A 17952-nucleotide genomic window follows, 5' to 3' on the forward strand; every position below is an offset into this window, starting at 1 on the left:
GAAACTAAAAGGTGTTTCCAAATTAATTAGTTGTTTTAATAGATTGCCACTTTCCAAATGAAATAAGAATTCAAAATGCATTTGCAAGTGCTCTTTTGAGATCAGTTGATTTCTCGAAATTATTAATTGAACTAGCTCTTCATGCTTGACTCAGCTATTATTGATAACAATTTATTTTCCTTGGTTCAGCTCATTTGGCAGTTTGGCTGCCAAATTAACTAGAAAAACAAATATATATATATATATATATATATATATACGCATATATATATATATATATATATATATATATATATATATATATATATATACATATATATATGTATATATATATATATATATATATATATATATATATATATATATATATGTATATATATATATATATATATATATATATACATATATATGTGTATATATATATATATATATATATATATATATATATATATATATATATATATATATATATATATATATATACATAGATGTATATATGAAGCACAAATAATCATATATAAAAAAATTCTAGAAGGAACCCCTGAAGGGGTTATTTAATATTGTTTATAATACAATTTATGCACCCTAAAGGGTGCATAAATTGTATTATAAACAATATTAAACAATACATTATATATAACAATATAATATATATAACAAAATATTAATTTATAGTAAAACTAAGATTAAACGAAAGTAAATAAATGAAAAATAAACAAGATATGAATAAAATTATTTCAGTTTTTCAAACTTAAAATAATTATTTGAAAGTTGTTTGGAAATTATTAACTTGGATAACTACTTTCTCACTTGTTCTTTACTAATGTTAAATAAACTACTTCTTAATTTAAAAAACTGAAATTTTTTATCTTATTTAATAACATTTATTTTTCTTTAAAAAAGTAAGATATTATACAAACTAATTGTTAAGAGTATATTTTGTTAAACATTACATAATTTAGAAATTTACGTAAATATGTAATATTGCCTTTTTTTCAAAAATTATTGTTATGTAAAACCGAAAATTATATTATATTTGAGGCTTATACATTTAAAAATATTTATATATATAAATGATATAAAAGTTCGTAACAAAAATTTCTTCATTTGTAATCAACCAAACCCGTCGCCATCTTGGGAGGCCAAAACTGGCTTCAAAAAATTTGCCGTAAACGCTATCCAGTTATATTTTGAGATCAGTGGGTTTTATATGGTTTTTATCAGGGCCGAAGGATCTGCGGAATTGACGGGTTTCCCATAAGGTTCCCAAAGGGTTTAAACTGATAATTTTTTTTTTTTTTTTAATTTTTATTTTAGGTGCCCCAAGAAGTCCTAACGGTCTTGTCACAGAGCACCGCGGAAGTGCATTTATCCAGGAAGTTCACGCCTCCTTCCTTACCGTGACGCGTAAATTTGTCCAGAGCTCGTTTCGAACCTGGATCTCCTGCTTATAAAGCGAGTGATCTAACCACTGCGCCACGGCCGCGCACGATAATTAAAAAAATCATAACAAAGCTAACCAGATTGTTGCCTTTTATAATTCGTATTGTGCGTGAAATAAATTTAAAAATTTAACTTTTATGCATTATATTTTTTGTATGCATTATATTTACATTGTAATTAAAGAGAAATTTTTTTTCGATATATTTTTTCACTGTGAAACTCCATTAAAAAGACATTGTTTTTTTATTTCATTTATTAGCATAATAAAAAATTTTTTTTTAATTTTTTAAAAATAAATTTACGTAGTAATAGTAATAGTAATATATTTAAATAAGTCCTCGTAGATAAAATGACAAATAATTAAAAACCAAACAAACAAAATTATACAAAAATTTATGGTTTGTGAAATATAAACTTTAAGTAAAAAAAAAAAAAGCAATTGTTGTTCATAGCAAGTAAGTTGATATCAAAATTGGGAAAAGGGAAAAAAGATTGCTTTCATTTAATTCAAGTTTACATCTATGACAAATAGTATCTAAAAAGCCAATATTTGTAGCTGCTAAAGCACGAATTAATTAATAAACGTGTAGCTCATCTTCAGTAAAAGATGTACTGTTTGCAGCTGGAGAAAAAAAATACTTGTCAATTCTATTCTTAAATGCGTTAACTGACGGAACCTTTTTGCATGCTGACGGCAAGTTATTCCAATCATTGACAATACGATTTGTAAAAAAATTGTGACGAGCATTATTATATGTGAATTCACGCATTAGGACATTGGAAGATGATCTGCGAATTGGTGGATTATGCCAATTGATACTCTCAAAACCGTTTTCTAGCTTAAACTGTTGGATTAAGTCGCCACGTCTCCTGCGAGTTTCCAAAGTAATAAAATTCAGCCGACGACACCTTTCAGCGTAAGGTAATCCTATTAAATCATGAGGTACTTTTGTTGCTTTGCGCTGAATTTTTTCGATTTCTTTGATGTCACCTTTTAAGTAAGGACACCATACCGGAATAGCGAATTCCAGGTGCGGCCTAACATACGTAGTGTATAACTTACTCCAAACTTCCATATCTCTTGATCTAAATGTCTTTTTTAATAGGCCAAGTATCATACTCGCTTTACGTGTTGCAACATGTATGTGTTGATTCCATTTTAGATCATTAGATTTGAAGATACCCAGGTCCCTCTCAATATCCGTTGCCTCAAGAGTAAGTGATGCATTTCCATCATTCATTACATATTCATGATTACTATTTCCATAACCAAGGTGCATAACTTTACATTTTTGAACATTTAACTCCATCAGCCATTCCTTTGACCATTCTGTGACAATGTTTAAATCATTTTGTAGGATCAGGCAATCAGCATCGTGAAACTCAGGTCTTATTTCTTGTAACAGTTTAGTATCGTCAGCATAGATTTTATGAACTGATTTTAACTTATCCGTTAAGTCATTTACATAAATGATAAATAATGTTGGACCAAGTACAGACCCTTGAGGAACTCCGCTTAGAATATCGGTCCAGTCGCTAGAGTGTTCACCTAAAACAGTTCGCTGTTTTCTACTAATCAAAAATGACTCAATCCATTTTAGAACATTGCCATTAATCCCATATGCTTTCAATTTATGAAGTAGTCTACGGTGAGAAACTTTATCAAACGCTTTCGCGAAGTCCAAAAATGCAATATCGACAAAATTTCTTTTACTTAACGCTTTCGTGATGTAGTCGACACTCTCCAATAAGTTAGATGTGCATCCTTTTTTGGACATAAATCGACACTGGTCTGTAATTAGCAGCATCAAGACGACTACCTTTTTTAAACAACGGTGTGACGTGTGACTGTTTCCAAGCTGTAGGTGTTGAGCCTTCGGACAGTGCTTTATTGTAAAGTAAAGTAAGAGGGTAAGTCATTTGAGCTGCGCATTCTTTAAGTACCTTTGGACTAATGTTATCAGCACCAATAGATTTATTCGGGTTCAAACCTTTCAAATAAGCTAGCGTCGCTTCAAAGTTAATAGTTATATCGCCTAAGTCTTCTTGATAATGCCTTCTCTCAAAAATAGGTAACTGACTACTTTTACTATCATCTACAAAAACTGATTTGAAGTGCTCGTTAAGTCTGTTTGCGATATGTATTCCCTCTGTTAACGTTTCACCTTTTGCATTAGATATAGTACTAATAGATACATGAACATTCTGTTGCGCCTTAGCATAAGCGTACACCCTTTTAGGATTACTTTTATCTGATGCTAGTTGTGCTTCAAATACTCGAACACGACGTTTACATGCTTTCTGCACTTGACTTCTTAGTTTCCTATATTCACGAATCAGTGTCGCTGATCGCCAGTTAGTCGCAGATAAGTAATTGCCCAGTTGTTTTTTTACGTAATAAATAAATTTTTTTATATTTTTTAAAAATAAATTTAATATTTTTTAAAAATAATTTTTTTAAAAATAAATTTAATATTTTTTAAAAATAATTTTTTTAAAAATAAATTTAATATTTTTTAAAAATAATTTTTTTTAAAATAAATTTAATAAAGTTTAACATATTTATTTATTTATTTATTTATTTATGCTCCTTGAGATTCAACGCCATGTTGAATCTATTATGAGCCCATGCTAAATTACAGTTTCATAATAATCATAGAGATCAGAGTTTTATAATATCCATATGTTTATCAAGCTTGTTCTTGAAGATTTTCAAACTTTTTGCGGAAATAATTTCTTCTGGTAGTTTATTCCACCATTTTGCAACTCTATTTGTCAGAAAATTTTCCCTTGGTCTGTTTCTTTTTATTAGCTTAATATCTACACGTGCTTTATGCCCTCTAATGTTTGCAGCTGGACCATTTGCTGAAATAGAAATTGCTGTTTTTGGTTGTTGATACCAAAACGCTTTGTCCAAATTATGAAAAATTTTATAATATTGAATTAAATCATATCTTATTCTCCTGGTTTTTAAAGAAGTCAGTTGGAGTTTTTTTAACCTCTCTTCATAGGGTAGGTGCCTTAACTCTGGAATCAACTTAGTTGCTCGTTGTTGAACAATTTCTAACTTATGTATGTCATTTTTATTATAAGGATTCCATATTGGCGATGCATATTCAAGAATAGGTCTTACAAAAGTACAAAATTTTGTCTTTGTAAGTAAATGATTTGCATAGTAGAGCTAATCGATTATTTGCTTTATTTACAACCATATTTACATGTTGATTCCACTTCATAGTGTTTGAAATTAACACTCCGATGTCTTTTTCATTAGTTGCTATGTAATTTCATTAGTTGCTATGTAATTTTGAATCTTTTATGCAATATTCAAAATTCTTATTATGTTTTCCAAAATGCATGATTTTATATTTTTTTATGTTGAAATTTATCATCCATTTGTCAGACCATTCAGTTAGATTATTAATATTGTCTTGCAGGCTTTTTGAGTCTACCTGGTTGTTAACTACAGCAATAATTTTGTTATCATCTGCATAAAGTTTGCATTTATTATTAATTTTAGATGGTAAATCATTAATATATAGCAAGAACAATAATGGACCAAGCAAAGAACCCTGTGGAACACCGCTTAGCACCTCAAACCAGTCTGATTTTGTATCACCAATTATAACGCGTTGTTTTCTATTTGATAAATATGTTTCTATCCAATTTAGCATTTCTTTTTCTATCCCATAACCACATAACTTTGATATTAATCTCTTATGAGGCACTCTATCAAATGCTTTTTGAAAATCGGTATATAAAATGTCTATTGAATTGCCTATCATTAGTTGGTATGTTATAAGATCTAAGGATTCTAATAAATTTGTTATGCAATTTTTACCCTTTAAGAAACCATGTTGTTGTTTACAGAAAAGATTATTTGATTCTAAATAATTTTTTAAGTTATCACTTATAATTTTTTCTAACACTTTGCTAGGTATGGATGTCAAAGATATATGTTTAACATATGAAGTAAATATTCCATTGAGACACTGTTTGCATTATTATTATGTATAAGTTATATATTATTTATATATAAGTTATTTATATATAATTATACATTATTATAGATAATATAATTAATATATCATATGTAATATATTATATATAATATAATTATTATATATAATATAATATATATAATTATTATATATAATATAATATATATAATTATACATAATATAATGTATATATAATTATATATAATATAAAATATATGATTATATATAATATAATATATATAATTATATATTAATTTATATATAAGTTATTATTATTAATAATAACTTATACTTACAATTCTTATACTTGTAAATACTTAACTTATAATACTTAACTTATGTTTACAATAATGATATATTTTTATTGATATGAACTTTTGCATTCAAACTTTAATTATAAAACATTAATTTAACTTGATAACTTTAACATAAATAACGATAACTAAAAAAAATTTATTATATAGATCATGACCATATGGCCAATTCCATAGTTCAGTGACGCATCATGCGGAGAGATTTTTTTTAATAGAAATTTTTCAATAACTCAAAAATAATTTTTTATTACTCTAAATCAATCTTGAATTAAAATTTTATAATATAAACTAAACACAATTGTATTAACATAACACTGCTACATAGCAAAAATTAAAACATGAGTTCAGTGACGCAACGCGGAAAAAAGTGTTTTTTTATCAGCATACTTTTAAATGGAGTTTTCGCTGAAATTTTAATTCTTGCTAGACTTATTAGATTTTTTTTGTTGTAATTTATTCATTTGGCATTAAGGTAGTCATAAAAATAGCCACAAACAATAAAGTTTTCATATCGTTTTATTTTACATAAAAAAAACTATCAGTTCAGTGACGCAACGTTCAGTGACGAAACAAAAAGACGAAATTAAAATCCTTTTAAAAAGTTTTGTTATTTTGTAATAAATTTTAATTATACTCAGGTGAAAATAGCATCGGAACAACGTTATCATTCTGAACATAAAAATAATGTGATTTTGATATACCTTTGATTTTTCTTGAATAACTTAAAATTGAACTGAATCCAAGTTCATTTTTTTGTTGTCTTGTATCGTTTTCTGACATGTGAATTACAGATATTTGCAAATCTTGTAATGCTAACGCAAAATCTGCTGCAGACCTGATTTCGTATTGACTAGTTTTAACTCTCAGGGCTGCGATTCGCTTAACAGTAGCTCCTATTCCGTCAACCACTCCTTTCCCGTGCATTGCTACAAAGAAATGCCAGAAGAATTTTTTATGAAAACGTTTTTCAAACACAACCATTGCAGCCATAATGCTTTTGTTTTTGAACTGAGAAGTGGCATTATCGCTGAACATGTGTACTTCTTTGACTTGATCAGGAATAAAGTGAAGGATTTTGTCAATGTACGATATAACGGAACACTTAGTATGATCAGTTGAATCTGAAACTATGGCAAATGTTTTTAACTCAATGTTCCAGACTGCTAGGGTCGTGATAGAAACTTGATTTTGACCAAAATGAGCCGCTTGTGGCTCATTCCGATAGAAACACTTAGGGTTTTCAGCCCAGTCAGCTTGGATTACCGCAATTTCAGAATTAACACTCATCGAAACCTCCTTAAGTTTATTAAAAATTGTTGATTGGTTTTTCTTCACAAATGCGTGTTTAACGAACTTATCACGCATCGCTGATATGTGTTGGATGAGTTCTGTTACAATAGACTTTTTTGAAATTTTTTCAATGTTTGCATATGTTTTAGTTTCAGGCTTTCTCCACTCGTCCCAGGATACTTCGAAACCAAATGTATTAACAGTTTGCAAGTGTTTATCGAACTGTTTCATACCTTTGCATGCAACGCATTTGTCATAGGCGCAATCGTATGTGTACGGTTCACAAACAAAGTTATTTATCATTTCAGATCCAACTTTGATTGAAGGCGCTTGAATTGATTTTGTTAATGCATTTAAGGCAAATCGCATTTTTTCATGCAAACTACAAACACAAACATTATGCGGAAATTTTGTAACTGATTTTACATTGCGTTCAATTTTTATGTTCATTGAGTCCAATTTTTATGTGCTTTTCCTTGAATAACTCGAAAGCTTCTTTTAGCGTATAATATAAATGACGTATCTGAATATTGTTTGCTTTTCCGTCAGATAATTGAATTCGAGTGACATCTTTTTTGTTTGGTGATATTTGGGAAACTTCATCTTCATTATGAAAGTTTACAACTGCTAAAACATCGCTTTCAGAAAGACCATACTGCTTTGAACATGCTGGAGGTAGACCCGAATTATCTTCACAAACAGAGCTATTTGAAAGAGTAGAAAGAATTTCAGATTGTTTCTCCTTTGAAATTGGTAGTGCTTTTAAAACTTTTTTCAATGCTTTTCCTCTTTGTTGAACGTTTTTAAAAGATGAGCTTGGTCTTTGATATTGATTTAAAAGTTTTCTTTTTAAAGCGCGACTTTTTAAAACTCTTAATTTTGCTTTAGCAGCATAAGCTGCTTTTTTATTAGGATCGGTTTCAATTTTTCTCGATATCTCTTAGATCTAACTCTGGACATTTCTTTCTTTTTATCAGCATTCCGAGAAACATAATTAGCTTGGTATTCTGCATAACGTTTTTTTTTTTACTTCTAATTTTGATTCCATTTCTTAAAAATTTACAACTTTATAAGAAAATATTAACATAAGTCAAAAAGTTTACTAATATTTGCTAGTAGCCCTTCACAATACTAAAATGCTAAAATTTATTCGAATTTTGAAGACCCACAACGAAATCTGAACTTTTGGATGATATTTTGACTTCCTTACCGCGCTATTTTATAAAACGCTAATTATCCCGTCGATGGGTTCAGTGACGCAACAGCTTTTAAACTATAACTATATGTTAATACAATGCTTTTTGACCAATTTTTTTTTTAGTAATGATTAAAAGTTTACATTAAAATATATAATTTCTAAAAAAACCTCGCCATAAAGCATAATTTCATTGCGATAATTAAACTTTTTTAGCTTATAGTTCAGTGACGCAACGTAATTTTTGCAGATGTGTATGTGACAAAAAAACACTTGAATTATTTTTAAAGAGTAAAAGTTTTTTTACTCAAGACATATATGTAATCTCAAAGATTCTTTCAAAACAAAAATATGGATATGTTAAACATAATGATTATGTTTTGTTTAAAATATTGCAATAACTCGCCCTCAAATTTTACTCACTTATTCGAATAATAAAAAGAACAAACAGTTGCTAACATTCATCAAATTTATCTAAACATTTTCTACTCAAAATTTATTTTAACAATAATTTTAAGGTGTTTAAACTATAATTAAAGAAATAAAACCTTTTGAAAAAAGAAATTTTTAAACACGAAATTTATCTCTTCCATCGTGGAAGATGCTTATTTATTCCATATGCTTATTTATTATAATTGAGTTATAGTAAGTTGAACACTGTTTTTGTTTTCCATAACTTAGTTTTAATATGTTGGGATAAAAGTATTAAGTTCCAGGTCATAGATCTTATATGATATGTATCTTATGTATATCTTGTATTTTGCAGCATGTTTAAGAATATTTTTGCTTGGTGCACTCTGACTGTTAACAATATTTGCATACTGAGTAAAAGTGACTTCAACAACCAGAATGTATTTTTGGTAAATATTAGTAATGACAGGTTACTAAATATAGTTATAATAATAATGGTAATAGTTTTTCTTTATCAGAATTAGTGAGAGACTTATGTATGATAGAATTACATGAACTTTGGGGGACAAATATAATGATTGGAGTAAATATTACCTTAGTTTATTACCACGATTAGAGTAATGTAAGAAAATATTATTTTTATCTAAAGAATATTCCGCAAAAGTCAATATTTTCTTAAGTATTAAATATTATAAAAAAACACGTATTAAAAAAAAAAAAACATGTGTTATAGAATAAAAAAAATAAGTATTCAAGTATAAAAAAAAAACACATATTATGATAATGTATATACATCACATTAACTATGTTGACTGTAAGTTAGGGATTGCAGCTGATATTTCAGCTTCAGCTTTAAACTCATTAGCCTCAAATTAAAGCTGAAGCTAATCAAGTCAGTTCATTCAGCTTGATAGGTGATAGTAAAAGAGAATAATACTCCATAAATATTTTATACTAAAAAAGCATGTAGGAAATGATTCAATGAAAATCTAAAATAGTGACAAAATTTAAACATACATGTAAAAAATTTTAAATTTTTTAAGTTTAAGTTTTGCTGTTTATAAATGTTGCTGTCAGAGCCTAGGCCTTGGATTAGCAATTTTGGGCCACCCAAATTGGATTTTTAGAGATTTGTTTAAAAAGTGGTGCCCAAAAACCTAATTCCATTTTTGATTATCTACATAACTTTTTGGTAGAGTTCAAAATTCTTCCAAAGGATAGTTTTATCTATTAAAATATTGAGTATGAAATCAGTCTTGCTGTTATCATATATGATGCACCAGCTAGAGCATTTGTTAAGTGTATTAGGGGTACAATGGTTATAACTGATGTAAGCATTGTGTTCAGAAAGGAGAGTGGTGTGGCAAGATAATACTCCTACATATTTCATCAATTTTAAGCACTGATTCAGATTTTTGTCATCAAAAGCATTCTGAACATCTTAGTGGTGTGTTAATTGGAATTAAATTTTGACATTGTGACAAAGTTTCCTTTTGACTTTATGTATCTTGTATGCTTAGGGGTATGCGAAGACTAATCAACTTATGTTAAATGGCCCAAATGTTGTAAATTGTCTTAGATAACAGTCAATACTTTATCTGTCGGATTGTTCCAGATATATCATTACATTCCAAGAAAATTTTATAGAAAACCAAGGTTTTAATTAGATATTAAAAAATAGAAAGCAACTGAACTTAGTATACACTGGGCTAGTTGTTTAACGGGGATGATTTAGCCAAAAATCGATTCAAACTTTTTAGCACTTTCAGTTGTAGTTCTAATTTTAGAATGTTTTATTTTGTTGCAAAAAGTATGTTGATTTTGCTTGTAAGTTACTAACTTATTTTGTGCAGTTATTTGGTGAACTTTACGGTAAGGATCGACTAATTTACTATGTCTATTCTTTAATACATATAGAAAATGATACGGTTAAATTTTAAGTAGTTGATAAATGTTTTAAAAAGCAGAAAAATCCTGTGACCAATAGGTTATGTTTGAAGAGTTTGCAGCTTTTTAGTCGTTTTATATATATATATATATATATATATATATATATATATATATATATATATATATATATATATATATATATAAATATATATATATAAACATATATATATAGGTATTTAAAGTTATATACAGTATGTATATACATATATATATATATATATATATATATATATATATATATATATATATATATAGGTATTTAAAGTTATATACAGTATGTATATATTCAAATAAATGTTTATAAAATTTAAGATTTTATTTTTCTACCTTCGATGGTGAAAATTATATTTTTTATCTGAAGAGTTTTAGGAGAAATTGTAAGAGTTTAAAACATTAAAAATAATTTGTTACCTATAAAATTTAAGACTAACAGATAACTTTAATTTTTTTACAGGTCATATTGAAACGAGATATTGTGTAAAGAGGTTTTCAAAGAAGTCGTTTAAACAACAATGGAAAAGCTTCCAATACGTGAAATAAACGTGAAAGCATTCGATACATGATTAAAGAATCGTTTAAAAGTTTGCTTAATTTCGACTGTAATCTAAATTATTTTTTTTTGAAATGAACCAATCAAGCTATTTATAAATTTACTTTTTCTGTAAATTTTAAACATTTAAATGTAGTTTTTCAAGATTTGCAATGGGACCTTACGGGATACCCGGCGGGCATACCCATATGGACACCAGCGGAAAACCGCGGCCAAGATCCGGAAGGTTCCCGATGGGTTTCCCATAAGGGTCCAAGTTGCAAACCAAAATGGGCCGTTTACGGTTTTAAAGTACGGGGTTTGACTGCGACCCATACGGAATACCCAGTGGGCATACCCATATGGGAACCGAGGCCAAGATCCAGCAGGATACCGTTGGTCTTCCCATACGGGACCCAGTTGACGACTCGTATGGGCCCCGTATGTCAATGTTGGCTGGGTATGTATAAAGGAATCCTATAAACTTTTAAACATATATAGTTCAAAATATGTTTTGTCCTTTACATAATTCCCAGATTTTTTGAAACTTTATTCTAAACAAAACTTATATAAATTTTCTAACGCAAATGTTCATTAAAAAATTATACAGGGAATCAAGTTCTGACCAGAGCTAAAATTTAATTAACTACCAGGGATCATTAATATAAAAGTTTTTACCGGCGTAAAATGCTACCGACGGAAAAAATTAAAAAAAAAAAGGTTTAAAACAAAAGTTTAAAATGAAGGTTTACAATAAAGGTTCTCAGTTTTAGACAATTAAGTAAACCATTTCATTTTGTTATTGTTTAAAAAGTATATCAATTATATTTGCTATAAACCACTTAATAAAATATATTAGCTTTAGGCTTTATATAATGAAAGTGATTTTTAAAGTTTAAGTTTAAAATAAGACAATAAATACTGCCACTATATAAATTATCATACAAATTGAGCAAAATAGTAATTTAAAATTATTAATAAACTATCGCTATCAAGTCTAGTAGCGAGGGAAAGGGGCTAGAAACGACTTGCTATCGAAACCAAATAAAAAAATATAGAGTGAAACGTCGAAACTAAATTAGATATCGAAACTAACTTACGAAACTAATAAAATAATTAAAAACGTATGATTAAAAAAAAATTCTTTGTGAATAATAAAAAGTATTTTTTATGAACAAATAAATAAAATTTCGTTTAAAATGATGAGTCAAGATTACAGCAGTTATCCATATATGAATAAATGAAAACAAAGTCAATGAAATTAAAAAAACAGATTTACCTTTAAAAAAATTTTATAATTTTTACGTTTTTTATTTAATCAAGTTATAAATGTATGAATAAAAGAAAACAAAGTCAACGAAATTGAAAACACAGATTTAACTATAAGACAAATTTATAATTTTTATGTTAAACTTTTTTAAGTAAAGTGTTAAATTCTAATTACTTTTTATTATTAAATTAATGTTGATAAAGAAAAGTGGATACACTGTCAAAAATTAGTGCATTATTGTTACAACAATTTCCCATAAAAAAACATCAGGTATAATCTACACACTAACTTGTCTACCAATAGCCTCGCAACAAGCTAGGCTATTGGAAGACAAAACAAAATAAAAAATTTTGAGATTCAACACCGTCCAAATTATAGTCAAAAGAAAAATAAAGAGTTAATTTTAAAACTGCTTTTGACACGTCTCTTGAGCTGCTTGAAGAAGTTCTTTGAAAACTATTTTTAAAAGTCATCTGCAATTGAAACTGACATCTATTTTTTTATTACAGACCAATGCAACTTACGTACTTGCTTGATTTTATAAGAGACTAGTGATGAGTTATAGTGTTGACATATGTTAATATGTTAATGAAGGAGTGATGAAAAATCTACAGTCTTAGTTGTTATACTTTTAAGAGTATATCACTAAACTTAACGTAAAAAAAACAACAACACTAACGTTAATATCAAACTTTATACTGAACATTAGCGCAACATTATTTTTTCTTTTTAGAAACTTAACTTTAATAATTCTTAGAACTTTTATAATTCTTAGAGCTTTATAACGCTTAGAAACTTAATAGTTCTTAGAAACCTAGTAATTCTTAGAAACATATTCTTACAAAACATGTCAGAGCTGAGTTTCCACAAAAATAACAGCTGCTGACAGCTGAGTTGGTGTTTACTTGAAGCTAATATCTTATTGTTTTATTTTAAAATATATTTATAATAAATCAGATAAATTAATATGCAAAAATATGCGAAACAGACGCGCAATATGAACAAACAAGCCACTATTTGGGGAGTGGGTGAACAAATCACATTTTGTGAGAATGAACAAACAATTCTTTGCCTTATAATAGATTGAAAGTCACTGAGTAATATCGCAACAGTTTGAAAACTTCTAAACAAGGTCGAAATAGAAAACCTCTAAATAAGGTCGCAAAATGATAAAAATATTGTTTTTCTTCTTATTAATGGTTGCCTTAATTACAACGGCTTCAGGTATTTATTTTGCATTTCGCTACGGTGACGTCACATATGTAATTTTAAACAAATAATTAAATATTATAAAAAGCGTAAAAATGAAATCAAAATGTTCATGGATTTTTTATTTAGCTTGCTCAGACTATTCACAACAATGGTGTCAAGCAAATCAAGTATTGTGCACGCAGCCCTCGTTGATTGCTTTCATGAGTCAATATTGTGAACAAACATGCAACTACTGTAATTAAGTTTACCCTTTAAACTTTTATCTTGAAATTTTGATTTTAAATTGTCGAATTTAAACAAAACATAAACAACAATATAAATTTTTAGAAACTGAAATTTTTATAATTTCTAATTTAGGTTCATTACCTGGTGTTCTTCCAGTAGGTAGGTCATTTTGTTTTCATGAACGAACAATAGTCTAACAGTATCATATACCGAAACCAGTGACAAATTAAATTGTTAACCAATTAGAGAAAATATCAAAGCCGTTTTCAACGTTGGGGATACAAAGGAAATATGTATTTTACTATTTGGCTTTGACATTTTTTGTAGTTGTTGTAATACACAATTTATAAACAAATTGACAGTTTTGCATGAATTAAAAAAAAAAGGAAAACACATGTCAATAAGTTATTGAAAGTACGGAAAACTTGCGGAACTTTACGGAACAGTCATTAATGTTGCGTTATTGAAAAGCTTTTTCTCTATCTTAAAATAATAACAGAGTACCTAATTTTTTGATAATTAAAAGTATTATTGATTAAATATTAAAAAAAGATAGATTGTTTAATTTAGTTTTAAAAATATTATTGGTTTAATGCCACCATTTATAGTACTATGACGTATAACTACTCCCAGTGAAAAAAAAACGCTTTTATCACATGGGTTCCATGTGGGTTCCGTTTTGGATACATGGAAACCTACATTGAACCCATGTGGGACAAGCGCTTTTAATTTCACTTGGATAACGGACAACTTATATAGACAAACATTATCTATAATTTTACAACCATCTTATATGTTGAAGCGTTAGTTGTTATAGTTAACATAAAAGTATTTGATAAGCGTTCTTCATTTTGCTAAGAAATTTGTTCGGTACACTATGTTTAGTTAAAGACTTTTTCTTAGGGTGCGGAAAACCATCAATTCAAAGTAGTCGTGTAATTGCAGGAACAACTCCAACAAAAGGCTCGTGGCCTTGGCAAGTATTGCTTTGGCAGGGAGGAAAAGCGTTTTGTGGAGGAACACTCATTCACAGAGAATGGGTTCTCACTGCTGCTCATTGTGTACACGGAAAAGAGTTCGACGCGTCGCAAATATATACAAGGTAGGAGAAGTTCTGGTTTCTTCTTTAACGCTTCTACTTCAATATCTCTCTTTTATTTTCGTTAACAAATTAACAGTAACTATGGCACCTTTGAGTTGCTGCTGTTGCTGTTAATTTATTGTAGTAATTTAACTGGTATAGTTGTTAACTCAAGTATGGGAGAACAATAAAAGCTGTTACTTACTCATGATTCAGGCCCAGCGCACAGGGTGTGCGGTCCGGTTCTTCAAACAGGGCTCACATTTAAAGAGGGCCACCCCCTTCCTCCTCCAAATAATAAATAATTAAAATTAGATTCGAAGAGTTGATTGATTATTTTGCTTCTAGAAACGCTAGGAGAATTGCACTTTTCAAATGAATACTTTATTTTATGCATTGAATGAAACTGATTTTTACATTTTTGTTGTAATTTATAAAAGAAAAAGTTAATTTAGGGGGCCTCATTTTATATTTTGGCACAGGGCCCCTGATATTCACGAGAAAGCCCTGTCATGATTGATGGGATAATAATAAATATAGAGTGCAATCAAGGTTGATAGTTAGTAGACTTATATGCAAAATCTCGATAGACAAGCAACAGTATGTTAATGGCACATTTATAAGAGTATCACGTTTTGCTGAGCTTTTAAAGTATTAGCAAATCTTATTGATGTGTTTTTATTCAAATTAATAAATACATATTTTTTAACGTAAATTTTTTCAATTAACCATAAAACGTTATTAAGTTTATCAACTTTTTTTTTTTGTAAGTTTATATGTTTATTATTCATTTATTTATAAATTTAAAATGGGTCATTTTATTTACAATCTATTTTCAAATTTTCGATTTAAAATAATAATACGTCTTAATTTAATATGAGTACAAGTTCAGAGGAAAAAATAATTTCATTTAAAAAGTTTTAATTAACATAATTTTAAATAACATAAAGTTTTGTTTCAATATTTAAACTTGCATTAAGTCGAGTGCAGCAATATGCTTTTTTAAAGATTTTTCACCCGAACTTTAACACGGCCAGGAAACTAATAGGGAAGTTAGTAACAAGGCTTTTTTTAATTTGAGCTGAAAAATAAAGTTTTGTAAAATACAGGTGAAAAAAAATCAAGATCTAATCAAATTATGGAAAAGTAATTGATTATGGTATACTGAATGCATGGAAAATGACAAAAATACACTTTGCATGAAAAAAATACACTTTGGCGTCTTTCACGGTTCTTTTTGTTGAATGCATTTTTGCCTTAACTTAAACTTAAATAAAAAAAAATTGAAAAGTTTATAAAACTTTAACATGAATCTTATGGTGTAGCTTTTTAAAATTGTTTGAATATATTTAATAAAATATAATATTTCAAGTTTTGTTTTTGAACTTTCAATTTCAATTTAAACAACAAAAGTTTACTTTTGCTATTGAATTTAAGGACCGGAGAACACACTTTGAGTGTTAATGAAGGAACGGAAGAAGATATTCCAGCATTAAAAATCATAAAACATAGAGGTTACAATCCTCAAACGCTTGACAATGACATAGCACTTATTAAATTATCACGACCTTGTAGGCTTAGCAGTTATGTCAGCACTGCGTGTTTACCTACTATTGAAGCTGCACCGGGAACTACATGCTTTATTTCAGGTATACCAATTTTATTTAACTTTTGCTATTTATTTTATTTATGTTTCTTTTTTTTTTTAACTTTACGAACATATTTATAACACTATTTAATGCTACAGTAAACAAGTTATTTAATGCTACAATAAACAAGTCGACAGTTAGATATTACAACAATAAATAAATCGGTATTTATTTAATATTCCGATGAACCTTGTTAATATAGCATCATAAAATGTTCTAAAGAAAAAGATGTTGTTTTTTTTTCATTCTTATTCGAAAAAAGTTAAACAAATGTATGTGAAATGTTATTATCAATTTAAAGACGTAAAAATAAAAAACTACTTGTCACAATTTTACAATTGAGGCTTTATTTTGTTGTTGCTTTGGTCAAATGATTAAACGCGGATTCACATTGACAGGCGTGCTCACATTTACTAACTGTATGATCACGTGTTTTTAGGGTCACACGGTGTGAAGGGATATCTAAAGGTATATCAACTGAAAGCAATTTTAACTTTATAAATATATTTTAGGATGGGGTAAAATAAGTCATCCCGGAAGTATGACAAACGTCCTCCAGCAAGCAAAAATGAATGTTGTTGACCATCAAACATGTGAAAACTTGAACAGAAGAACAATACCAGTTTCTATAACAAAAGGAATGCTTTGCGCTGGTGACGGTGGAGCAACTCAAATTTCTGGTTGCCACGGCGATAGCGGTGGTCCATTAGTTTGCAACACTGGCGGTAAATGGCAGGTTTATGGAGCTGTTAGTCATGGATCTGGCGATTGCCGATCAGACAAAACTTACACTGTCTTTGCAAATGTTGTTTATTTTAGATCGTGGATAGATAATGCAATGTTACAATAATTTAAAATTTTTAAGAACAAAGTTATACAAGTAATATATTGTAGTTTTTCTTTGAGATTTCGTTTTTAAAACCTAACAAAATAACGCAATCACAACTTATCGTCCGCGAATACTAATTTGAAAGTTGCTATCAAAATTTAAAGAATAACTGCATTGCAGTAATGCTAGTGCTGTCAGGAGCTGCCTATCTTTATAAATAGGTCTATTCAGATTTAGCTGTGTTTTTATGCTGTGTCCAGCAACCAGACAACTTCATCGAATGATTACATATAAGGATTGTTCATAACTTTTGCAAAGCTAAATTTTACTTATAAACAACACAAATAACAATAAAAGTTATCCTTCACAAAGCCCTAAGTTAAATAAAAAATCAAAATATCGCATTAAGCTATCAAGTAGCATTTTGACATAATATGTACTCCTCGCAACCTTTTTCCTCATGTCAACGGCTCGTTAAAGAGAGTTAATTTAATTAATTTAACTAAAAGCAAATAAAGGCAAGATTTTTTTAAATTAAGAAGTGCTATTGCTG

The 17952-nt window shown here is 28.4% G+C and overlaps 2 protein-coding genes across 2 annotated transcripts; one reads left to right on the forward strand and one right to left on the reverse strand.

The window, feature by feature from the left end:
- Positions 1 to 2018: 2018 nt before the first annotated feature.
- On the reverse strand, positions 2019 to 5228 carry LOC136082667 (uncharacterized). Its single transcript, XM_065802084.1, has 3 exons — positions 4896 to 5228; positions 3264 to 3744; positions 2019 to 3112 (listed from the first exon to the last, which is right to left on the reverse strand). The coding sequence occupies exons 1-3, from the start codon at positions 5226 to 5228 to the stop codon at positions 2019 to 2021; spliced, it is 1908 nt and encodes a 635-aa protein (XP_065658156.1).
- Positions 5229 to 13374: 8146 nt separating this feature from the next.
- Positions 13375 to 17454, forward strand: LOC124805794 (trypsin-3). Its single transcript, XM_065801574.1, has 6 exons — positions 13375 to 13627; positions 13742 to 13849; positions 13973 to 13999; positions 14744 to 14942; positions 16359 to 16570; positions 17083 to 17454. Exons 1-6 carry the CDS (start codon positions 13570 to 13572, stop codon positions 17418 to 17420), a joined length of 942 nt encoding a protein of 313 aa, XP_065657646.1. The 5' UTR covers positions 13375 to 13569; the 3' UTR covers positions 17421 to 17454.
- The last annotated feature ends 498 nt before the right edge of the window (positions 17455 to 17952 follow it).

This window comes from Hydra vulgaris, chromosome 07 (assembly GCF_038396675.1).
Source record: "Hydra vulgaris chromosome 07, alternate assembly HydraT2T_AEP".
NCBI classification, from domain to species: Eukaryota; Metazoa; Cnidaria; class Hydrozoa; order Anthoathecata; family Hydridae; genus Hydra; species Hydra vulgaris.